Consider the following 25,898-nt stretch of genomic DNA (forward strand, 5'->3'; position numbering starts at 1 on the left):
TGAGAAACCCACATGGTGCAGTAGACCTCTCCTGTCTCACCCGCTGCTTCCCTCAGCAGTGTGTTTCAGTCAGTCTGCCTGTTCTGCTCCCCACTCTGTCTCTGGTGAATCCTCTCACCCCCCATATCTCTGGCCTGTGCCCCAGTTCTTGTATGCATAAATAAATAAATCTTCTTAAAAAAAAAAAAAAGACTGTCATACACTGGGAAGCACTGAAATTCCCACAGCAGTAGTCAAGGGGTGCAAAGCCAGAGCAGGGCAGAGTAAAGCTCAGAAAAAATCAAACCACAGGAACAATGGGTGAGATATAAGTGCTTCAAACAGTGTCTGACACATAAGCATTCAGTAGTGTTGACTATTGTTATACTAATAAATATATTGAGGGCATCAAACTCTGCCTGTTTTCCCTCCTCTTCACCCCCTTTTCCCTTTTATTCTTCCTCCTTATCCTCATCCTAGCTCTGTTTCTGTCTCTTACCTCTGTATCTTACCTCCTACCCATGCTTGGTCCACCCCTTCGTTTACTGACTTTCATTTCTTTCCTTTTAAAAACTCATCTTTCTTTATCCAGATAATTTTCTACCTTGCTAATCAACACAACTCTAGGTCTTCCATACCTCGCCTAGTTTATTTTCAGTACAGGAAAAAGGGATAATCGATCTGGTGTGTGACATGGAAAGGGGTAGTTTATAAACTTTAAACTTTTAAAAATGTTTCTGAATTTTTTTTTTCTTATTTTAATGTACATCGAGAAAGCAGTCTCAGCAGGTCATTTTGCTCCTGAAACTTACCCTGAACCATCTCTGGTCATGACCCCTCCCTACTCCTATTCCCTCTAACCACCAGCATCAAAAACTTTGTGATAATAATTTAATAGTAAAAGTAATAACATTGGTTCACATATCTTATGTTATTAATTGTGCTAAGTGCTTTTCAGTATCTCATTTATTCTTTACAAAAATCCAGTTATAGTCTGGATTATTAAATTGACATCTTTGTTAGTCCTTAGTCATACCATCTTGCACAGCAGAAAGCTCCACCTTGAGTTCTGAATCTTTGATCTAGTCTGGGCTCCGCCATCAACTCTCTGTTATATCAGGCAAGCCTCCCTCTCTCAGTCTCACTTTACTATAAGACATACTTGTAGTATGTCTTGATCTACAAGGTATATGATCCCTGATTCATGAGACCATATTAAAGGTGAATGACCAGACCAGAGAGGATAGATGTAAAAGCACTTCGTATACAATGGGATATCTTACAAATTTATTCATTTGACAAACATTTTCTGAGTGTCTGCTACCTGCTGAGCATTGTTCTTAGCACTGCAGACAGAACAATGAACAAGAAAGATATCACGAAGTCTTTGTGTACCACTGTGAGGATTTTTGCACTAATAAAATGAGAAGGCTGTGGTGAGAAGACTTATCTTGTGTCATAAGAGAATCACTCTGAGGCTATGAGCAGGCTCTGGGAGAGAAGTGAGGCAGCCAATACAATCCATACAGGAGATGACAGAGGCTTGGTGTAGGAGGTTATAGCAGTAGAGGTGTTGAAAGCGTCTTGATTCTGGATATATTTTGATGATAGAACCATGAGAATTGCTGGTGGGCTGGATTTGGGCTTTATGACATCAAGATTTTTGCCCCAAGCAACTGGAAAGCTGGGAGTTGTCACCAATTGCTGGGATGAAGACTGTTAGGAAACAGGTCATATGAGTACCAGAAGTTCCTTTGAGGTTAGGTTAGGTCTAGTGTCCATCACACATGCAAATATGGCTGAGTAATCAATTGGATCAAGAGACTTTAGAGGTGAAAACAACCTTTCCTGGCCCTTGATCATCCACTTAACACTGCATGAAACTGAACAACATTTCAAAGCCTTGGTTTCCTTGTCTGCTCAATGAGTGTGATCATTCCTATCTTTCAGGGGCTTTTTGGTGATGACTAGACAAGGGGACTCATGAAAACTATCAGGTACAGGTGAGAGTCCCCAAAAGTAGCTTTTTATAACAGGCGCTCACATTAGTGGCAAAGGGTGCTTCAGGGTGGGAGGGCTGGTGTATCTTTTCAAAAGCCGTGGTTGACACCAGCCGAGGTTTGCTGGCTCTGTAGGCCGCTCCTCCATTACAAAGGGTGGTGGCCACCGGTCTTGAGGTCCTGGGGGCTCACAGGACGGCTTCTGAGGGGCGGGAAGTAGAAACGGAGTTCCTCCGCTCCGCCGGCCCGGGACCATAGAGGGTCGCTCCGCCACGTTCCTAGAGCGACCGAGCGCCGCCCGCCCGCCGCACGGTCCGCACTTCCGGTGGCGCGAGGGGAGCCGCGCGGGGAGCGAGGCGGCGGCCGGCGGGCGCGGTGAGTGGGCCCGGCGCGCGGCGGGCGCGGGAGGCCCTCGCGGGCGCGAGCTGGCCGCAGCGGGGCGGCCTCGCCCGGGCCCGGGCGTGGCGGGCGCGGCCTCGGGCCTCCGCCACCGGGAGGGCCCCGCGCCGGGCCGGGCCGCGGGCGGGGAGCGGCGCGGTCGGCGGGACCGAGGAGCGGCGGCGGCCGGAGACCCCAGGGGTGCAGAACGGGGGCCCCGGCGACTTGGGGCCGCGGGGGCGCCGGGCCGGGCGGTGAGGCCCAGCGCCAGCCCTCGTGGGGCGCACGGGCCGCTCGCCGAGGTGCTTCTGGGCTGTCCGGGGCTGCTGAGCTGCTAGCACCCCGATAGTAGCAGCTTCGTTACCCCAGTTCTGTGTGTGAGGAAACCGAGGCACGTTCCGTTTGTGCGGGTTGGCACCGCCAGTCGCTCCTGTCAAGTTTACTTTTTTTTCCCCCCAAAATGATAAAACTAGTTTTTTAATTATTTAGGTGTTAACAATAGTACATGTTTACAATGTCTTATTTATAGTTCTCAAGCTGTTGGGCTGCCAACAATGTTTTGGTTTTTTTTTTAACTTATGATTTTTTTAATTTTATATATTTTTTACATCATTTTTCATTTTTGCAAAATGTATGGTTTTTCATTTTGGTTATAGTCCCCATACAATTTCCACCACCCCCCCTTATTTTGACCCTAATCCCTCATCCCCCACCCCCTGTGTCTCTAGTTTGTAGTTGCTTGTTGATTTTTTTTACTTTATTATAGTCTTTTTCCTGGTCCCTTATTTAGGTTTTCTAGATTCCTGCTATGAGTGAGACCATCCGGTATTTTTCTTTTTCTTTCTGGCTTATTTCGCTGAGCATGATCCCTTCCAGCGCCATCCATGTTGCTGCAAATTGCATGTGTTTATCTTTTTTGAATGCTGAGTAATATTCCATGGTATATATGTACCACATCTTCTTGAGCCAGTCATCTATTTTTGGGCATTTGGGTTGTTTCCAAAGCTTAGCTATTGTAAATAGTGCTGCTATAAACATAGGGGTGCAGGTGCCCTTTGGAATTAATGTTTCTGTGTCCTTTAGGTAAATACCTAGGAGTGGAAATAATGGATCTATGGAAGCTCCATCTTTAGCAGGTTGAGGAATCTCCACACAGCTCTCCATGGTTGCTGTCAAGTTTACTTTAACCTTAACCGGTACACCAACCCTGTAAGGGTGCACTGGTCTGGTGGGGGTGTTGGGCGCTGTGGCTGGGGTCAGTTCTGTCTCATAGCGAACAGGCTCTGGGGCCAGGCTGCTCGGGTTGAGAACCCTTCCTAATGGGCCCTGCCACTCTTTACCTGTGGAATACACACAGTCACACGGGATTGAACACTACATTGGTAGTGATCTCGGGTTAGACATTGAGTTTCCTACCATGTCTGACTTGGATACTGTTAAAGAATAAATGGTGTTTTTTAAAGTACATAATTACTATTAATAGTTTTTTTTTTTTTGAACTACAACACCATGTAGCTAACAAATGCCTTTTTGTAACAGATGTTCTATAAATATTTACTGAAAGAATGAGTAATGCTGTCTCTAGTTTTGTGTTGTGTGCAGTTTGCTTTTTTTAATACTTAACCATAATTACAGCAGATATTGTTATTAGATAGCCAGATAAAGTCCTTAGCACTGGCAGCCCGGTAGTCTCAATTATACAGATGCTGGAAAGACAAAAACAATGATGTAATTTGTGTTTTCAGTCATTTGCAGAAACCCAGAGTAATTATTACCATCTTAATGCTGCTTCTTGACACAAGGCATGGAAAATAGTTCCAATAATTTTGTTATTTTTGCAGTCATAGCTTCTCCCACTTGTCACCAACTTGGATTTTCAGGCATGTTTGTTTATGGCCATTTTTTTTTTAGCTTCATAAGTAAATAAATGAAATTTATTTGAAGTGTTGAGTTTTTGCAGCATTTGTGTATTTTTACATTTTGCTCTATTTTTACTTGTAAACTTGTTTTTTTTCCTTCTTTTTTGGTATCCTACCTACCACATTTTTTCCTACTCAGTTTCATTCTGCTGTCCAATAAGACTTCCTGGTCAATTTTTCTATCTCCAGAAATGGTCCTCTTGTTTCAAGTTTTCAAAAACGTGTCCTCTTTCTTGTATCATTAGAACCTTAAAAAATAAACAAATAACAAGCAACTCTCCATTGACATTTTCTCACTTGGCATTTATTGAATAGTCTCCCAGACACTTCTTATACAGCATCCCTACTCTCAAAATAAATGTTGCTACAATGTTAAAGTGTAAGCTATATCTGTGAAAGTAGAATGACTAAATAAAGATAACAGGAATATTCATTATTGAAGTATGAGTTGTCATTTTCTTACTAATTTGGACTCCTTAATTAAATGATCACCAATAAGGGAGAAGTTTAACTTAGAAGTCTTAAAACATGATCATAGTTTATAACATAAATTTTGTCATTTGAATTATTCTATTCCCATTAAGATAGTATATTGTCACCAATTTTTAATACTTCAGAATTACATATTCATTCGATAATCACCAATAAAAACTTAGATTTCACTTTACCAATTTTGGGTTTTTGTCCTATATCAATAAACGAAACCCCAAAGGTAAATTTGGTCAAAACTAGGTGATACTCATTTGTTAAGTTTAACCTCTAGGATTATTAGAATTACTTTGCAGGTCTTATTTGTCCCAGGACCCACTTTGTTTTCAGAAATATTGAGCACATTTTTAATTTAATTGTAGATGCAATTTTGATGGATTAAAGAGATACTAAAGTTGAATAATTAAAAATCTTTTTTTTTTTTCATTTTTTTCCTTCTATACACAGAAAATTCTGATCCGTGCAGCTGCAGGAAGTGAAATATTAATTCAGAAGAAGAGTCTCTGAAGAATACAATTGATTTCACCATGCGGTTAGGAAAACCGAAGGGAGCTATTTCTAGGCGCTCAAGCCAAGGAAAACCTTATGGGAATCAGGTCAAAACAGGGCGCCAGCGGCAAAAATGGGGAATGACTGTTCGATTTGACTCGAGCTTGAGCAGACTGAGAAGAAGTTTGGATGAGAAGCCTTATAAGTGTATTGAATGTGAGAAGAGTTTCAGTCAGAGCTCAACTCTTTTTCAACACCAGAAGATCCATACTGGAAAGAAATCCCATAAATGTGCTGATTGTGGGAAAAGTTTCTTTCAGAGTTCTAATCTCATTCAACACCGTCGGATCCATACTGGGGAAAAACCCTATAAATGTGATGAGTGCGGAGAAAGGTTTAAACAGAGCTCAAATCTCATTCAGCACCAGAGAATTCATACTGGAGAAAAACCCTATCAGTGTGATGAGTGTGGCCGATGCTTCAGCCAAAGTTCCCACCTTATTCAGCATCAGAGAACCCACACAGGGGAGAAGCCCTACCAGTGCAGTGAATGTGGCAAATGTTTTAGTCAGAGCTCTCACCTTAGGCAACACACAAAGGTGCACAAAGAAGAGAAACCTCGTAAAACCCGGGGCAAAAATATTAGGGCAAAAACTCATTTAGTGTCATCATGGAAAGCTGGTACAGGAAGGAAGTCAGTGGCTGGCCTCCGTTAAGTAAAGGGCACTGCTTTGATCCTCCTAAAGAAAAACAACAACATAAAAAATAAAAGCAATCTCTGAGACCTGAAAATACTTTATAGTAGAACACTTAAATACTGTGTCCTTTCGTAGCATGCAAACTTGGCAAGTTTAATGACATTGGACTGAAAAGAATTACATGAGTCCGACTGTTACCATTTCTTTTTTATATACCATGGAGTACAAACAACTAAAAATATGTTTGAGAAAATGTAAAATCTTGACCTCCTTTGAAGTTGTTTCCTGCCATCATTTTGAGAAACAATCATGTTTGGATGACACACGTGTAATGATGTAGTAATACCAATGACTGGCTTAGATTTGGGACTGTGGGAGGCTTAATTAGGGAGAAGAAATTAATTCCATTAGTTTTTGGAACTCTGCAGCAGATGAGATTGTATGTAAAGTTTTGTAGAATATTAACCATTGGTTTCTGAGTAAGACTCAAGATTCAAGGTACTAAAATGTACTCATGTTAATGAGTAATCATGTATGCAGATTTTATAATCAAGGCCCACCACTGTTAGCTTTCTTTTGTTTCTTCCCTTCTGTTTATGGGTAGTTATTAACATAGTAGAATTTGAGGTTTTCACCAAAGTGTTTGGGAAACTCTGGATGCCAAAGTGAGAACTGAATTAACACCACTAGTTCTGTTTTTTGTAATGATGTTATGATGTGTCACTTGTTTTCCAGCAGCTGGGATGGATTATGTTACTCCAGCCCCTGCTTTTACCTTTGTGCTCTGACAAACTCACTTAGCCTCTTAGATCTATGTGAATAAATAATTAAACCCTATTTTACCTAAGTAGTCTCAACTTGCTAATTAAAAATCCACAATTTACATGTTTCCCCGCCTTCCCTTTTGAGACCTTTAGGTAACCATGGTTATTGAAAACAAAGGTTTGTCAACAGCAAGTCATTTAAGTCAAGTTCAGTGCATTGCAGTTCCTTTGACATTTTCCTTAACTTTTTCTCAGTTTTATAAATTATGAAATCAAGCAGACATGTTTCTTAACTTCCTTCAGAACAGTGCCAGGTGTCATTCTGATCAACCTCCAGCTCAGGTTTTATTGCTGTTAAATGTTAATGTTCTGCCCTTTTGGTATCTATGTTTAAATCATACCAGTTCCTGCTATATTAATTACATCCATAAAATTTTATCCATAAAATTTAAAAAATGTAATATTTTGTATACTACTGCTTTCTCTTTATTTTTCTGCCAGAAAATTGTCTTAATGATTAGGGTAACATCACAAATCACAGTTTTTGGAAGACTGACTGTTTTTACCTGCATTTTGAACTTTGCCTCCCTCCTACATTTGAGTGCATTCTTATGGAACATGACCTTGATGGCAGGTTCGTCCAACAGATTCACCATTTTGTGAAATGAAGTGAGGTGATTGCTGTTACTTTTACAAAAGATTTGAACTTTGATCTCTTGGGTCCAAATTATTTGTAGCGGAGGCGTGGCTATGGGATCATTTAGAGGATCTACCTATCAGTGTTCTTTATCACAGCTTGGGTCTGTAGTAGTTTCTGACTGGAACCAACACCACTTTTAAATTTAATGAATTCACCAATTTGGCAGTAATCACAGGGTCTTGCAACAGAAAAACCTCTGTATATTGTTGATTTCATGATTAACATTTTGATCCTAAATAGACTTTCATATTTTCTGTAAAAATAAAGCAAATACTCTGTACTTTAGTGTATTTTCAGTTTGTGGTTTACATTTCTTCCTAGAGCCATGAAACCAGAGCAAATAGGTCACTAACATTTACGGTCACCTACATTAGTAATTAACATGGTGTTGCAGACTTTTATGGGCAGCTTAGGCGAGAGAGAAATTGTAACTGCTTTAAATTAATGAATTAAAGGATATGTTCCACTATAAGAACAAGTAGTGTTACAACAAGTAGTGTTCTAGTAGTAGAGGAAAAGTAGAATATGAGCCTAATAGGCATTGTCTCTTTGAATAGTCTCATATGAAGATATACTGCCCCTCAATATTCTGCTGCATTTCTATGATAACTTAGGTTTACCAAATTGAATTCTATTATTTTAACAGACTTATACGATACTTAAATGTTTTTTTTTTTGGGGGGGTGAGGGAGGGTGGGAAGATTTGGAGATGAACTACAGGGTTGTTGGGTTTTTTTTTAAGTATTATAGAAATTTTTTAAACCCTATACGATATGTTAAAAAAAAATCCTTGCCTTCCAGAATCATTTATTTAATCATTTAATACATGTGGTAGAAATGAAACAAATTAAATGGGTAGTCGAGTGAAAGAACAAAAACTATAGTAAAGCAAGCATAGGGTACTCTGACCCAGTGCTTCTCAATAGTTAAAACATGTTGGGGCCCACTTTCAGAATTGCTTTCTCAGTAAGTGAGCTGTAGTCAGATAATTTTCATGTTTAACAGGCTCTTAGGACACAATTTGAGAACCATTGCTATAACCCATAACAAGCATAGTGATGTGCTGGCATAAAGCTAAGGTGGGAATGGATCTCTAGGACTGCCTTAATTATCAACCTTAAGAGTGAAACATTTTGATAATAGGGTGTGGAAGTCTGGCAGAGCATAGGTTAGGTGATGATTCAGTGAGAAATAATGTCCATGTTCCTGGCAGAAAATGACTCCAGAAGAGACCCACTTGGTAAATTAGACCTACAAGACTTTACCTCTTGCCTTGGACCACAGTTCTTTACCTCTCTTCAGCCCCTGCCCCACACTGAATGACAACTCCAAATTGCTCTTTATTTTTGCTTATTCTGTTTTAACCAGTATCAATTCTGAGAGCTATACCTCCAGGAAGTTGACCTTGAATCTTCCCTAGAGGCTCTAAACTTGACTTGTAATGGTTTATATTTCATTCTCACTTCCTCACCTGGTAGTCTTTGAGCTCCTGGCTTATAGTAGACATTCTTGTTTAATTTAACATTCTTAATTTAAACATTTAACAATGTTTAAATGAAGAAGTGCCAAGAGGGAACTATAGAAAGATTAGTGGGAAAAGGTAAATTAATTCAGGAAAGTTCTAGACCCATCTAGCTACTATGTCCACCTAGATGTAGAGTCCCACCTAGAACTTTTCTTTCCCCATCTGCCATTCCCACCCTTCTATCTGTTCTCTTGGAGATCCTTGTTCACTGCATAAGTCATTAGCCTTGCACAGTACATTTTTTGAATGAATGAAGTAATGAAAGAAGAAAATCTACAAAAGGATTTAAGGAATCAGAGGTTCTTGTGACTCGAGGGGTCCCATAGGCCTCCCTCTATAATTGATGGGTTAATCTAAGACATTTGGGGTCCACTTTGTGATTGGACAGGACCTTTGTCATATTTGTTGACATCTATTTTGAATATCACTCCTGAGATAAATAGTATTTCCAGTTAAGGTATTATAAAGAGGATTGTCAGAAGATTAAACAATTGAGAAAAAGAGTGCAATAAAGTGATCAAAAGAGTCAAAGAATCAACACTACAGTTTTTCAGGTGCAGAGGGAGGAGAGATTTGCAGGAAAGAAAGGAGGGATGATTAGCAATTATCTTAAGGTCAACGCCCACCGAGCCCTTGGTAAATATTAGTGATGGGCAAGGTGCTGCAGATATAGAAGGTAGGACACTATTCCTGATTTCATGGGACAAATAGATCAGGAGGAGATAAAATACACAGAAATATTAAGAACATGAGCAATAACAAGTTATGAACAAGTTGGGGAGTCAATACCTAAGCAAGGAGCCCCCAACCCCAAGGAGGAGACTTTCAGAGCATCAGTCTTTCATGCACCAGAATTGCAGCAGAGCAGGACCTTCCTACATTTCTTACTCTTTGCTATTGTCGCAGTGATGTGTTGCTCTGAGCTGTATAGTTGGACCACACCATTTTCAGGAGTCAGTTTGCCTTTTCTTTGTACAACATTCAGGAACATGGTTGGTAAGTGCTCTTGAGACAAATAAGTGACACCACAGGTGCAAACCAGCAGATTAAATCCCAGGCAAATCTGAAATACCTCCAACCCAAAAGGGCACTATCTGAACAGTGGAAATGAAAGTACTCAGTCACCCAGGTCTTCATCGTCCAGGACTCAGAACTTCTGACATTTCTTTACATTACCTACAACTGTCCCTAGGTGGCAGCAAAGGCGATATAATAGAACAAACCCGTAGGCTTTGCCTCCTCCCCTACATTATATTTGAAAATGGGGGCTACACCTGAGAAAAGAAAGCTAATATTGTTTTAAAATGAACAATGATGTAAAATATATATAAATAATTTTTTAAATAAAATACTATATTTAAAATGTTAAAAACTTGAGCCACTCTTTAAAGTCAGTTGGGATTCTGTAAATTGTCTTTGAAAATGCAAGCATCATTTTGAATATGACTTCCATTTCTGCTGTAATTTAGATATCAGTTTTAAAAGAACAAGATTTTTCCTCAGCTGTGTCCAGTCTACCAATGATCATCAAAGGCATTCTTCATTGCTCTTAACACTGTTTTTATCTTTAGCACCTCTTTGTAGATAGATCTCTCTTAGAATTTCCGTCTCTGCTTACGTTACCCAATTGTTTTCACATGATGCCTAATTTACCCAAAAGATCCCTTTCTATATTAATCATTGTTGTTTCAAATTCCAAATGTGATAATAGCAACATCCCTTCCATGTGTGGTGCTGACGCGCTCTTGTCTCTTCAAATTGTGGGGGGGGGGGGGTTGGTTTTTTTGTTTGTTTTTGGTGTGCCTTTAATAATGAATGAGCTTATTTCTTCCTGAGAGCCAAACATGCTACACCGGTGTTTTGCAACAATCCCAGGCTGGGTAAGTTCATTGTCAGTTCTCCTAGATGAAAAGATAATTTTGGAGCCTTCAGTAAATTTCTCATGCCTTTACTGCTGAATCAGGGGACAGGACAGTCTTCTCAGTATTTGGATGTCTCCTCCTGTAACAGGGTGGTCCCCAGGAAAGGGGATTTCAGGTTTCCTGCCCCACCCAAAGGAGGATGCAGCTGAGCAGGGAGAAGAAGCTGCAGAGGGAACGGAGGAAGGAAGGAAGAAGGATGGAGAGTCAGAAGGAGACCGGGAGGAGGCACATGGAGGAGACAGACAGGTGAAGAAACTGCGCTTGCCTTTTGGTCATGGACTGGGTGACACAGACGTGGGTGAGACCCGTGGGGAGGATAACAATAGCAGCTTTTTTTTTAAAATATATTTTATTTTATATTCCCCATACAATTGCAATCCCCTTATTTTGACCCCAATCCCTCCCCTCCCCGCCCCCCACTCCCCATAGAGGAGTGGGGGGTGGGAGGGGCCGAGAGGCCAGGAGGCTGGCAGGTCTCCTAGCCCCCAGCAAGTCTTCACTCTTTCTGGGCTCTCCAGCATTCTCTCGTGGCCTCTGCTTCTTTGCTATCTTCTCTTATTCCTTCTGCTGGCGTCCCCATGACTCCGCACTTACAAGCCCAGTCTTAGCCCAGGTATATGCCATCTACGTGTGCCCACACCCTACTCCAGGTGCCCGCCATCAGGCATGCATTTAATCTAATGGCGGGAGGGCGGAAAAGCCTGATACTTTACTTACCCTACACCCCGCCACTGGTAAAAGGAGGTGCTATAGATATGCCTGTAATAAAGCGGCAGTGAGGTGTCAGGAAGAGGCACATTCTACAGTCTTATGACTCGAGCCCCCTAGTTTACTGAGCCTGCGCCTCTGGAGTGTGGATTTCCTAATTGTTCCTCAGGTTTTCTTCTGCCCCCCACACAGGTTGGCAGGATGGATAGAGCCAGCGGGAGCCCTCCATCTCCCAGGTGAGTTAAGTTCTGATTTACCTAACAGGTTAGGCTCTGGTTAATTAATTTCCCCTGCATGCACCTTATTAAGAAGAGAAGACACGCTGGCTTATTTCAAAATGGTTCCTTCAGCCATCTCCTGCCAGAAGCACAAGCTCCTGGGCAAGTTACTGTGAGAACTTGGTCGAGCTCCTGGGCATTAAATCCCACATTATCTAGGGAGCCTCTCTGTGGCTGGGTCTCCTTGACATTAACTTCGGGGTTGTTCACATGGAGCCTCAGCAATTCCTCAAGCCGCACAGCAACCTGTCCTGGCTCTCAAGAGGCGTCCTCTGTGAGTCTCCTCTGGTGAGTGCTGTCACCTATGTGCTCCTGCCCATGAAGCTTGCAGACAAGCTTATCTTGTGTTCTTCCCTCACACAAATCCAAATCCGAGAAGAGTTTTGGTTTGCTTTTTCTGTCTGTTTAGCTTTTTACTTGTTAGAACAGAGGAGCGATGTCTGACTTCTTACATACGCAATCAGAATGCATTTAGTTTTTATGTCATGGATTCTATTGGCTTTATTTTTTCTTTCCTCCTTTTAGTTTGATTTATTTTTCTTAGTTTATTTAGATGTAAGCAAAAAAACCATAATTTTCCGTTGTGTTTCTTCTCTAATACATACATTTACGACCAGAGTTTCCTGTACGAATGGTGGCTAGCCAGCTTTCTTAGAATAATTTGTAGCATTTAAACGTGTTGCGACTTACTTTATACTCCGAAAATGACCAGTTTGGGTGAGTGTCCAATGTACGTGGAGGCCTTATTTGTATTTTGTTGCTGAATAGAGGGTTCTAGACACACCAACTGGGTCATGTTTGTGAGTCAAATATGTCAGAATTTCTATATCTTTACTCTGTATCCCTTTCAGATTATTTTGTTGATTATTGAGAGAAGTTTATTGTAGTCTCCCACTTTAATTGTGCTTTTGTGGTTTCTTTGAGTTTATTACTTTCTCTATTTGGAAGCTATATTATTTGGTGGGTACAGATTGAGAATTGCTGTGCCCTCCAGGTGGACTGATTCCTTTGGCCTATGAAATAGGCTCCTTTTTCTCAGTAATTCTTTTTGCCTTAAAATTCTTGGCTGTATTAACTTGTTCCATACCTTTCAGAAGAATGTAAGATTTGTGTTTCTCCCTTAAAGTACAAAGATGTACCACAAGAAAGTGTAGCAGCTACTATGGCCTCTCTACCACAGAAGAAATAGAGATACAGACTAAGAGTACAGGGACTACCATTTGGCAAAGGCCATAAGTGCAGGGTTAAGAATGTGAAAATATTAACAGGAGAGCAGTGGATGATGGATGATGGAAGCATCATCCGAAAACCCAGATGCTAACATTCTGGGGCTCCCTTAACATAGAAGCACTTTGCACCCTCAGTGCCCACAAGGAACAGGAAGTGTTCAGAAGTCCTGAACTCTTATTTCAGGATATCTAGGAATGAGATGTGTAAGAACCTCCATACACATCTACTTGGTGTAAGGAGGTTGATTGGATTTGTGTTTTCAAAACACAGACACAAACAAGGTGTGAGTAAGAAGACAGATCTCAGCCCTTCTAGTGCCTCTATTTTTGACTGGATGTGTCTCGTCCTCAGCAGCCTGATGTAGAAAGGTGAGGCATTGTGACCCCGAGGACACACAGTCCCACACTGAGAGTGCCTCTCAGTTAGACTGAGAAAGGCGCCTCGTGCTGCCACACTGCCCCTTCCTCCATATCCAGTGAAACAAATTGGTGTTGGTGGAAGCATGAATGGTTGAGAGAGAAAGGTTCTTCCCACAGTTCCTTCCTCAAAACTGATCTCCTTCCTAACAGCCTGCCTAAAGCAGAGAGATAAATTTTTATCTCATGATAAAAATCTGTTCTTTCAACTCCTGTGATGTGTACACTGAGGCCAGGTCATAGTAAAAAAAATTTAGTCTGAACTTGTACTTGCAATTACATAAACGTTCAAATTGAGAACTTAGAAACCCTTGAGAAATTAGGTCCTATAATTTCTTTGCAAAATCTTGGCAGAGCGTAGACAAATGGGAAAGAATGTCACCGCTGACGCTGGGAAGAGAAACATAAGGGTCGTGCTGGTAACTCTTATTCTCAGTGGTGACCAATTAGCTGTCCCCAGGGCACCAGCCCTGCCTTAATTTCTGCTCCTGTCCCTTCAGCCTCTAATGAGGCTTGGGAGCCCTGGCCCTCTGCTCTCTGCTTGTATGTATCCTGCTTGGTGATAGGACACAGTCTGGTGGGAAAATATCAGAGGCTTCAGACATACATGTCAGGGGTTTCTCTTCGGTCATGCGGTGGCAAAAGAATGCTTCTCCCAGAGGAAAGGTAGGATATTGTAGAGGGAGGTGGTGTAAGGTGGTGTCTTTGGGCACATGCACCCAAGACAATGGAGGTCTTCGCTTAAGGAGCCTTGTCTCCACAGCTCCCTCAGCTGACTCAGAAGAATCTGCCTGTCTCTGAGCTGGTGTGGACATGGAAGCAATGTTTCCTGTCAGCATGGGCTTTTACCCGTGGGGGAGGCAGAGCCATCTCTCATCACACCCTTAACTTGTGCTAAAGTCAAGTTTGTACCCAAAATTTAGGGCAATGAAGTGTGGGTTTGCTCTTTGTGCTCTTTGTGGGGTTTCAGTGGTCAAGGCTGCCATATAGCCTTGGTGTGGAATTTGACCCCTGGGGCTGTTGAAGCGGGGCTCTTTCAGCCAGGGACACTGAGAATGTGCATGTTCACCCTGCTCTGGAACAACAGACTTTCAGACGTGAGTCTCTCTTTCCTCTCCTTGCTATAAGGCCAGAAGAACTCTAGATTTCTTTAAAGAGAATAGCTGCAAAAGGAAAAATCCCTGCCTCCTTTAAGGTGATCTTTTGCCTGGCACTGTGGTAACATGGAAGACCTACTGCTACCACTGGACCAGGAGAGGCTCCTTCTGGTACCCTGTGGGCAGTGCCACTGAGGGCTGAGCAGGTTGTTTACGTGAGCAGCACTTCAGAGAAGTTGGTCTATGGCGGATTAGTGAAAAAGAAACACTGCATGTTGGGGACCTTCAGTTTTGGATAGAGGTGCTTAAACCAAATGCCATAGTAAAAGAAGTGATTTACTGAGGTGACCAAAGTAACGACAATGTCCACTGAGCTTTGAAGTATAAATCCGCCAGTGCCAAGTTCCTGGAATAGCCTTCTTTGTTAAGCTAAACTTGTTAACTCCTCTCACTCCCCATCTCTCCTACATGTCAATATAGACTTGGGAGGAACAGAGTCAAGCCTGGATTGACAAGTTATAACACGTGTGAGCAACTCCCAACACCTGTGGTCTGTCTCTTCTATAAAATGTGTTAAAGTTCATCATTGTTTAGGTTAATGTGATTGAATAGATCAGTAACTCATCAGTTAACTGGGGAAGAGAAAAAGTAAGAAAGATAACATGACACTTTCACTTCAAGTTGTTAGATCATCAAGAATAGCTTTTAAAATACTTGTCACAGTATTTGAAAATAGTAGGGGCTGTGAATTTGGGCACATATACCTAAAGTCTCAACTGTGTGACCTAACCTCTACATAACTCCTGTAAGAAGATGGGGTGGAGCAACCTAGCTCATGATTTTGTGGCAAGTGATAGAAATAATTGGGTTCTGGTGATCACAAGAATAATACTAATAATGATTTTGACCATGGGAACTTTGTGTGTATGAAAAGTGATATTCCAGGGGAGTATTATTTATATTAATGTTATGTTTATTTGTAAATGGACCATATCATAAATAATAGAAAATGTTTCATTGATATTCAAGTTCAATGACATGCCTACTGATCATGCAATATTTAAGTGCATCCTAATGATCACAATATTACACTAAGTCTATTAGGAACACATAGAAATATTAACATCACATGCCACATAAGTGAACAGGTACATGAACAGGTATGTTCTATCATTTTTATTTTAGAAAGTGAAAATGAAGTTCACAAACATTAACTTGTCAAAAATGACCATTCTCTCAGGGGTTAGAACTAAATATCGAACTATTAAATTCAGATTCATCTAACTCAGGAATCAACTCTGAACAAACTTTGGGATTCAAGAACACTCACTGATACAGGAACCAACTTGCTATGTGCATTGCCAGCAGTAATCCGTTCACTTGACTTGTGCTCCTAAAACTTAGTGATTCCAGTGATGTCTATTGTCAGTAAAGGCCAGCAGGTGAGACTGTTGTAGAAATAAATGCCCATGGAAATGAAGAATGGGACCACTGTCCAAGAATTCACCTTGGAGGGGTTCCCTGCTGTTTAGCATCTGGGAAAGGTCCTCTTCCTGGTGCACCTGCTGGCATACCTGGCATCCATTACAGGCAATGCAGTCATCGTCACCATCACCTGTGCTGACTCCCAACTCAAGAAGCCTATGTACTTCTTTCTCAGCATTTTCTCCTTCTTTGAGTGTTGCTTCACAAGTACTGTTATTCCTAAATTACTGGTCATCTTTCTCTTAGGCAGGCAAACTATTTCCTTTGTTGCCTGTTTTATACAAGGCTTTGTTGTACTATTCCTGGGAGCAGCAGGTTTCCTGCTCATGACAGTGAAGTCTCTGGATCGGTACATGGCCATTTGCAAGCCTCTGCGTTACCCAACCATCATGAACTTGAAAAATTGCATCCTCCTGGTCATTGCTTGCTGTGTATTAGGTTTCACTCTCATCACTGGTCTGGTGGTGGAGGTTTCCCAGTTATCCTTCTGTGGCCCGAATGTCATCCCTCATTTCTTCTGTGACCTTGGCCTCCTGATCCATCTCTCCTGTTCTGACATCAGGTCTGTTGAAATTTGGGCCTTTGTCCTTGCTTTTTTGGTCTTTCTGACATCCCTCATCATAACCGTCATTGCACATGGCAAGATAATAGTCACAATCCTGCATCTCCCATCAGCCAAGAAGCAACAGAAAGCTTTCTCCACCTGCTCTTCTCACCTCATTGTCCTCTCTCTGATGTATGGCAGCTGCGTCTTTATATATGTGAAGCCAAAGCAAATGAGCAGGTTGGAATCCAACAGGGAGGCTGCCCTTGTGAACACAGTGGTGACCCCACTGCTGAACCCTGTCATCTACACTCTGCAGAACAAGCAGGTCCACCAGGCTCTGAGGGAGACAATGTGCCGAATTAAAATATCAAGATAAAAAGGGTATCCATGACTTCGGAGTGTACGTCTTCAAAGAACCATTTCTGTTCATTCTTGGTGAAGTTGCTCTCCACAGAGTTCTTAGTTGAAAGTCTCCGACACACTTCACTTGACCTTGATTTGCACAACCCCATTAATAGACAATTCTTTTCTCAAGACCATATTTCCTGCCACTATGCATAATTATTTTCACCTTAATCTATAGATTTTATTGGCAAAATACTTTATTGAATCTATGTGATATAAACCATAAACCATGCACTTAAAATTAGAACCTCATTTATTCCAAAAATCCATAATTTATACTGTTTCATTTCACATCTCTCTAGCCATAAATATCATTCAGCAGACTTAATGATTACCAAAAAGCAATTAAGTAATTAAAATAATAGAAGATTATATATTGGGTTGTTTTAAAGGAAATAATAGAAATAGCACCAATGTCTAGGGCCACATTCCATCCCTGCCTAGCCAAAGAATAGTACCCTTCACCTTGGGGTATGTATGATGTTATATCAGATAATCTCTCAGTTGGTGTTCTTAGCCATTAGTTTAGCAACCCATATAGGTATCATTTCCTTGCTCAAAAATCTAGAACTGTTTTGGGTCTCAAGCATCTTTTCTAAGAAGGAAAAACTGCAATATCCCACAACAGATCAATGCTGCTATATTTCTAAATTATTGATTCTAGCTCCAGACCCTCAAATACTTAATTCATATTTATGTCTGGGTCTCAAATTGTTACACAGAATGTGTGTGAGAAGAGAAAAAAAGGGAACAGTAATTCTACAGATGTAAAATTTCATCCAAATGTTTGAAGGTGAGAGAATCTAAGTTATTTGCCTACTTAGTTTACTAATTAAAGTAATTTTTAAAAATCAAGCATTTTCCTGGGCCTCCCCTGGTGGCGCAGCGGTTGAGCAATGGGCTGCGAAGCTGCCCAGCCTCTGCAGTGCCGTTTCAATCTCCGGCGGCCAGCGAGGGTCCCACATGGCGCACAGACCTCTCCTGCTGCGCCCGCTGCTCCCCTCAGCAGTGTATTTCATCAGCCTGTCTATTCTGTTCCCCGCTCTGGCTCTGGTGAATTCTCTCACCTTCCCACGCTTCTGACTGTACCCAGTGCTTGTATAAATAAATAAATCTTAAAAAAAAATAAAAAGCATTTTCCTGGTGGACATCAAGGTTATCATTTGATAACTCACCTATTAATATCCAGCATTTCCATTGCCTCAGTCTTTAGCATTAATGCACTTTTAGTTCCCATTTCTAAAATAGAAATGTCTTTTTTTCTTCAGCGGAAATAATTCTAAAAACACTGACACCATTTTATTTGATATTTGAGCCAAATTCTGAGGTTAGAAAATCAAACACATTTTATGAACTATGTCCTACACCTTGATTGGACCATACTTGGCCTTAAAGGTCATATTATAAAGCTCAGATATCATCTTATTTACAATGAAGTATCTGTAAAATAAAAATAACAGATGGTTTATGATTAACTATGTATTCTAGTTGCGGACATTATATGAAAAAGAGATTCGAAAAACAAAGAATGGAGTAGGAAAGTCACTATAGAAACTGCAAATACAGAAATTGGGGAAATGGGAATGGCTTGGGGAAGTGGCAATACAAAGGTACTAATAGCAGAATCTGGATCATTTTGCATGGGTTACAAGACATAGATTCTCAAATAACTGGTCAAATTACTAAAACACTTCAGTCATATACCCATAAAATGTGGCTATTGAGGTAGATAATCTTTCAAGTTCACTGGGAAATGTCTGATGAGGATAGCATCAAGCTACTGGGAAACATGGAAAATAATGTTCCACCCTGATAGCTGAGCTACTTGAAAGTATATTGATGTGGTTGAGGTTCAGCAACTACAGGAATAAATCAACTCATCCTGGTCAAACTACTGAAAACAGTGTGAATTCCTCCAAGGTTTTAATCAAGATTTGATATAATTTATTCTATATGAATTAATAAAATGCACTTTATAAAAAGACCAGAAATTCAAAATTGAATTTGAATTCCAGTAAAAGACAACTCCTGATGTGGAGATTTATGTACTGAATTCTTGTGCTGCAAAATATTTCATTGAGACAAATTCCTTGAGCTAATTATAAACCAAAGATACTTTCATTTATTTTGTTCATTCATTTTGTCTTACACATATGAATAAAATATATAGTATTTCCCTTTCTCCATCTGTCTTATCTCACGAAGCATAATCTCCAAAAGATCCATCCATGTAGCTATAAATCGAGTTTATCTTTTTTATAGCTGAGTAATACTCCTCTGTGTATATGTGTGTGTGTGTTATGTATATATATATATATATTTTTTTTTAATTCATTCATCTGGCAATAGACCCTGAGGCTATTTTCATATCATTAGGTTGCATCTATGTTCATCAGAGACATTGGCCTGTGATAATAGAGGTATGCATATCTTAAGTTAGTGCTTTTGTATTTTTTAATTAGATACATAGAAGTGGAATAGTTGGATCATATGGTATTTCTAACACTAATTTTTTGAGGATTCTCATACTGTTTCCATGGTGCTGCACCAATTTATATCCCTACTAACATATCCTATCTAACACTTGTTATTTCTTGTCTCTTTAATAATGGCCATTCTAACTGGTGTGAGGTGGTATATTATTGTGGTTTGGATCTGCACTTTATTAGTAAGAAGCAACGATGAACATCTTTTCTGTTGGCTATCAGTACTTCTTTTGATAAAATATCTATTTAGCTCTTCTGCCCATTTTTTAAAAATATTTATTTACACAAGAACCGGGGTACAGGCAAGATACACAGGAGGGTGAGAGGATTCACCACAGACAGAGTGGGAAACAGAACATGCAAACTGACGAAATACACTGCTGAGGGGAGCAGTGGGCGAAACAGGAGAGGTCTGCCTCTCCAACTGCCCATTTTTTAATCAGCAATTTTTAAATAAATTTTATTTTTATATTCCCATACAATTGCAATCCCCTTATTTTGACCCCAATCCCTCCCCTCCCCACACCCCACCCCCCATAGAGTGTCTCTGGTTCATAGTTTTTTGTTGATTTTGATTTTCACTTTCTTATAGTTATTCATTTTCCTGGTCCCTTATTTAAGTTTTCTAGATTCCTGCTATGAGTGAGACCATCCGGTATTTTTCTTTTTCTTTCTGGCTTATTTCGCTGAGCATGATCCCTTCCAGCGCCATCCATGTTGCTGCAAATTGCATGTGTTTATCTTTTTTGAATGCTGAGTAATATTCCATGGTGTAGAAACTTCTCTGAAGAGGAAATGCAAATGGCCAACAGGTATATGAAAAAATGTTCAACATCACTTGTCATCAGGGAAATGCAAATCAAAACTACCATGAGATACCATCTTATACCAGTGAGAATGGCACATACTAAAAAAACTAGCAACAACAAATGTTGGCGAGGATGTGGAGATAAAGGATCTCTCCTGCACTGTTGGTGGGAGTGTAAACTGGTCCAATCACTATGGAGAGTTGTGTGGAGAATTCTGGACCTACTAAACATAGAGCTTCCATATGATCCAGCAATTCCACTCCTAGGTATTTACCCAAAGGACACAGAAACATCAATTCCAAAGAGCACCTGCACCCCTATGTTTATAGCAGCACTGTTTACAATAGCTAAGCTTTGGAAACAGCCCAAATGCCCAAAAATAGATGACTGGATCAAGAAGATGTGATATATAATCAGCATTTTTTTTTATTATAAATCAGTTCATCATGGTCAAACCACTAAAAAGGTGAGCAGAGTCACATGCATTGTTTATATATATTGGGTATTAATTACTTGTTGGAAATAAGATTTTCAGATATCTTCACCTATTGATTAGGTTGCCTCTTTGTTTTGGCAATGATTTCTGGGAAGAAGCTTTTTTTGATTAATGTAGTCTCATTTGTTTTAGCTTTTTTTCTGTTTCTATTGGAAACAACACCATCAGGACATCACCAAGGTTGATGTTAAGATCTTGCTGAATATTTTATTTATTTTATAATTTCAGATATGTATTCGAGTCTTTAATCCATTTAGAATAATGTTTTTGTGTAATGACAGTTTTATTTCTTGCTTTCAGATTTAGATATATTTTATTTATTTTTCTTGCCTAATTGTCGGGCTAGGACTTCCAATACTATGTTGAATAGTATGGTGAGAGTGCTCATCTTGTCTTATTCATGATCTTAATATAAAAGCTGTCAGTTTCTCACTATTGAATTTGATATTAATTATGGATTTTCTATATATGGACTTTACTATGTTAGGTACATTACTTTTATGCCCATTTTATTGAGGATTCTTTTTCCTGAATCTTGTCAAATGTTTTCTCTTCATCTGCTGATAGAATTATATATTCTCCTTTATTTTGTTAGAATGATATATCACATTGATTTATATATAGCAAACCATACTTGCATCCCCGAAATGAATCCCACTTGATCATGGTATAAGATCCTTTTAAGGACTTTCTGGTGGTGCAAGGGGTTAAGTCTCAGCACTGAAGCTATCTGCAGCCACTGCAGCACAACTTCTATCACCAGTCAAGGTGCTAACCCACACGGCACAGCAGACCTCCCCTGTCTTGCCCACTGCTCCTCTCAGCACTGTATTTCAATCAATCCACCTGTTCTGCTCCCCATTCTATCTCTGGTGAATCCTCTCGTGCTCCTGTACCTCTGGCCTACACCCCAGCTCTTGCATGCATAATAAATAAATCTTTTTTTTAAAAAGGCAGTCTATAAAAAATCCTTTTTTAAAGGATTTGTTAAATTAGGTTAAATTATTGTTAAATTAGGTTTGCTACTATTTATAAGAAATTTTGCAACTATGTTCATGGGATATTAGCCACTACTTTTCAATTTTTTGGGCTATCCTTGCCTAGTTTTTGTATCAGGGTGATGAATATCATTCATCAAAAGAATTGGGAAACTTTCAATTTGTGAAAAATGTAAGAGTTATAGATATTAAATCTTTGAGTATGTGATGGAATTCACCAGAAATTTAGATTTTTGGAGGTTTTATGATTTTTTTTTCTATTCCTTACTACTGATGGTTTTCCATCTCATAATTTCAATCTCAGAAGGTTGTATGATTCTCAGATTTTATCCATTTCTCCAGGTTATTCAATATGTTGGCATAGAGATGTTCATTGTAATGTTTTATGATTCATTGTATTTTTTTGGTATACATTGTCTTTTCTCCACTTTCATTTTGATTCTGTTTTTGTCTTTTCTCTTTTTATCTTACTGAGTCTAGCTAAGTTTGTCAATTTTGTTTACTTCTCAAAGAAAAGATTTTAGTTCATTGATTTTTTTTGTATTTTATTTGGTCTCAACTCATTTATACTTGTTTTTTATTATTTCCTTCCTTGCTTCTATTGACATTTGGTTTTACTGTTACTCTTTTTCTAGTTCTTCTAGATGCATGTTAGATTATTTATTTGAGTGTTTGTTTCTTGATATAAGCTTGTCTTGCTATAATTTCCCTGTTGGAATATATCCATAAGATAATTCACCATGACCAGGTAGGATTTATTCCAGAGACACAAGGATGATTCAACACCCAAAAATCAATGTAATCCAACACATCAACAAAAGAAATATAAAACCATATGATAATTTCAATAGATGCTGAGTAAACTTTTGACAAGTACAACACCCATTTATGATAAAGGCCCTTGAAATTCTCGGGATACAAGGAACATACTTCAACATCATAAATGCCATATATGACAAGCCCATAGCCTATACAATTCTCAATGGTGAAAAGTTAAAAGCATTTCCACTAAGATCTGAACAAGACAGGATGTCCACTCTCACCACTGCTTTTCAATATAATACTGGAAGTCCTAGCCAGAGCAATAAGATGAGAAAAAACATACAAGGATTCCAAATAGGGAAGGAAGAAGTTAAACTGTCACATTCACAGATGATATCATAATATATAGAGAGAACCCAAAAACTCCACAGAAAAACTATCAAACTAATTAATCAATTTAGTAAGTAGCAGGATACAAAATCAACACAAAAATCATTAGCCTTCATACACAATCAATCTGAAGAAGAAATCAAGAAACCCATCCCTTTTATTATCAAAACAAAAAAAAATCAAATACTTGGGAATAAACACAAAGGACCTATACAAAGAAAACTATAAAACACTGTTAAAGAAATAGAAGAAGATACAAAGAAATGGAAAGATGGGCCTCCCTGGTGGTGCAGGTAGTTGAGCACAGTGCTGTGAAGCAGTCTGCAGCCTCTGCACTGCCAGTTCAATGCCCATCAGCCGGGGAGCAACCCACATAGCACGGCAGACCTCTCCTGTCTCGCCCACAGCTCCCTTCAGCAGTGTATTTCGGTTCGTCTGCCTGTTCTGCTCCCCACTCTAACTCTGGTGAATCCTCTCACCCTCCTGCACATCTGGCCTGTACCCCGGTTCTTGTAATAAATATTAAAAAAAAAAAAACTATAAAGAAGCTCTTTTAAAAAAAGAAATGAAAGACATCCCTGCTCATGGGTTGGAAAGAATTAACATTATCAAAATGGCCATCCTACCAAAGCAATTTACAGATTCAATGCTATTCCAATAAAAATTTCAATGACATTCTTCAAAGAAATAGAACAAATATTGAGGAAATTCATATGGAGCCACCAAAAACCCCAAATAGCCAAAGCTCTCCTGAAAAAAAAAAGGGAATGGAGGTATATACTCCCAGACTTCAAACTATAATACAAAGCCATAATAATGAAAACTGCATGGCATTAGAACAAGAACAGACAAACGGACCAATGGAAAAAAATAGAAAATCCAGAAATAAACCAAAAATTTACAGTCAACTTTATAATCTTTGACAAAGGAGCAGACTATGCAATGGAGCAAAGAAAGTTTGTTCAAAAAAATAATCCAGTCCAAAAAGGGCAGAAGAGCTAAAAAAAAACTTCTCTGAAGAGGAAATACAAATGGCCAACAGGCCTATGAAAAAATGTTCAACATCACTTGTAATCAGGAAATGCAAATCAAAACTACCATGAGATACCATTTTACACCAGTGAGAATGGCACATATTAAAAAAACTAGCAACAACAAATGTTGGCGAGGGTGTGGAGAAAAGGAACTCTTCTACACTGTTGGTGGGAGTGCAAACTGGTTGCAACCACTATGGAGAGCTGTGTGGAGATTTCTGGACCTACTAACATAGAGCTTCCCTATGATCCAGCAATTCCACTCCTAGGTATTTACCAAAGGACACAAAAACATCAATTCCAAAGAGCACCTGCACCCCTAGTTTATAGCAGCACTGTTTACAATAGCTAAGCTTTGGAAACAGCCCAAATGCCCAAACATAGATGACTGGATCAAGAAGATGTGGTACATATACACATGGAATATTACTCAGCATTCAAAAAAGATAAACACATGCAATTTGCAGCAACATGGATGGCGGGAAGGGTCATGCTCAGCAAAATAAGCCAAAAAGAAAAAGAAAATACCGGATGGTCTCACTCATAGCAGGAATCTAGAAAACTTAAATAAGGGACCAGGAAAATGAATAACTATAAGAAAGTGAAAATCAAAATCAAAAAATTATGAACCAGAGACACTTTTTGGGGAGCGGGGGGCAGGAGGGGAGGGATTAGGGTCAGAATGGGGGGGTGCAATTGTATGGGGAATATAAAAATAAAATTTATTATTTAAAAAAAAAAAAAAGAAAGTTTGTTCAATAAATGGTGCTGGGAAAACCGGGCTGCTACATGCAAACAATGAAGCTTGACTACTACCTCACACCATGCACAAAAACCAACTCAAAATGGAGTAAAGAACTAGACATAAGACCTGAAACCATAAAATATATAGAAGGAAATAAAGGTGAAAAACTACATGACATACACCTCAGCAAAATCTTTAAAGACACATCACCCAAAGCAGTGATAGTGAAGGCAAAGATAAACAGCTGAGACTACATCAAATTACAGCAAAAGAACGCAACCAAAACACAGAGACACCCCACCAATTGGGAGAAAATTTTACACACAACACTAATGGTAAAGGACTGACTGATCACAAAAATCTACAAAGAGCTGATGAGGCTCAACAAAAATAAATAATCCAGTCAAAAAATGGGCAGAAGAGGGCCTCCCCTGGTGGCGCAGCAGTTTAGTGCTGGGCTGCAAAGCTGCCCTCAGCTTCTACAGTGCCAGTTTAATCCGGCCACTGGCGAGGGTCTCACCTGGTGCGACAGACCTCTCCTGCCATGTCTACTGCTCCCCTCAGCAGTGTATTTCATCAGTCTGCCTGTCTGCTCCCCCTCGGCTCTGGTGAATTCTCTCACCTCCCACACTTCTGACTGTACCCAGTGCTTGTATAAATAAATAATCTTTAAAAAAAATCACTTTAAAAAAATGGGCAGAAGAGCTAAAAGAAACTTCTCTGAAGAGGAAATGGAAATGCCAAATGGCCAAAGGATATGAAACAATGTTCAACATCACTTGTATCAGGGAAATGCAAATCAAAATACAAGGAGATACCATCTTACACCAGTGAGATGACACATATTAAAAAAACTAGCAACAACAAATGTTGGCGAGGATGTGGAGAAAAAGGATCTCTCCTGCACTGCTGGTGGGAGTGTAAACTGGTCAATCAGTATGGAAAGCTGTGTGGAGATTCCCCAACCTGCTAAAGATGGAGCTTCCATATGATCCAGCAATTCCGCTCCCAGGTATTTACCCAAAGGACACCAGAAACATTAATTCCAAAGAGCACCTGCACTCCTATGTTTATAGCAGCACTGTTTCCAATAGCTAAGCTATGGAAACAACCCAAATGCCCCAAAATAGATGACTGGATCAAGAAGAT

General features: G+C 39.8%; 1 protein-coding gene and 1 pseudogene across 5 annotated transcripts; both read left to right on the plus strand.

Moving 5' to 3' along the window:
• Window positions 1-2,300: 2,300 nt before the first annotated feature.
• On the plus strand, window positions 2,301-7,586 carry LOC119233296 (zinc finger protein 22). 5 transcript variants are annotated; one of them, XM_054689887.1, is made up of 3 exons: window positions 2,312-2,354; window positions 3,441-3,566; window positions 5,213-7,586. In XM_054689887.1, the coding sequence occupies exon 3, from the start codon at window positions 5,293-5,295 to the stop codon at window positions 5,968-5,970; it is 678 nt and encodes a 225-aa protein (XP_054545862.1). In that variant the 5' UTR covers window positions 2,312-2,354; window positions 3,441-3,566; window positions 5,213-5,292; the 3' UTR covers window positions 5,971-7,586. The 5 variants fall into 5 exon arrangements, with proteins under 5 accessions (XP_037351442.1, XP_054545862.1, XP_037351441.1 ...); XM_037495545.2 differs by lacking the exon at window positions 3,441-3,566 and having other exon boundaries at window positions 2,301-2,354; XM_037495544.2 differs by lacking the exon at window positions 2,312-2,354 and having other exon boundaries at window positions 3,280-3,553.
• An 8,454-nt stretch (window positions 7,587-16,040) lies between these two features.
• On the plus strand, window positions 16,041-17,000 carry LOC119233298 (olfactory receptor 6C74-like; annotated as a pseudogene).
• The last annotated feature ends 8,898 nt before the right edge of the window (window positions 17,001-25,898 follow it).

Source organism: Talpa occidentalis, unplaced genomic scaffold, assembly GCF_014898055.3.
Source record: "Talpa occidentalis isolate TD23 unplaced genomic scaffold, MPIMG_talOcc4v2.1 talOcc4.724, whole genome shotgun sequence".
Taxonomy (NCBI): Eukaryota; Metazoa; Chordata; class Mammalia; order Eulipotyphla; family Talpidae; genus Talpa; species Talpa occidentalis.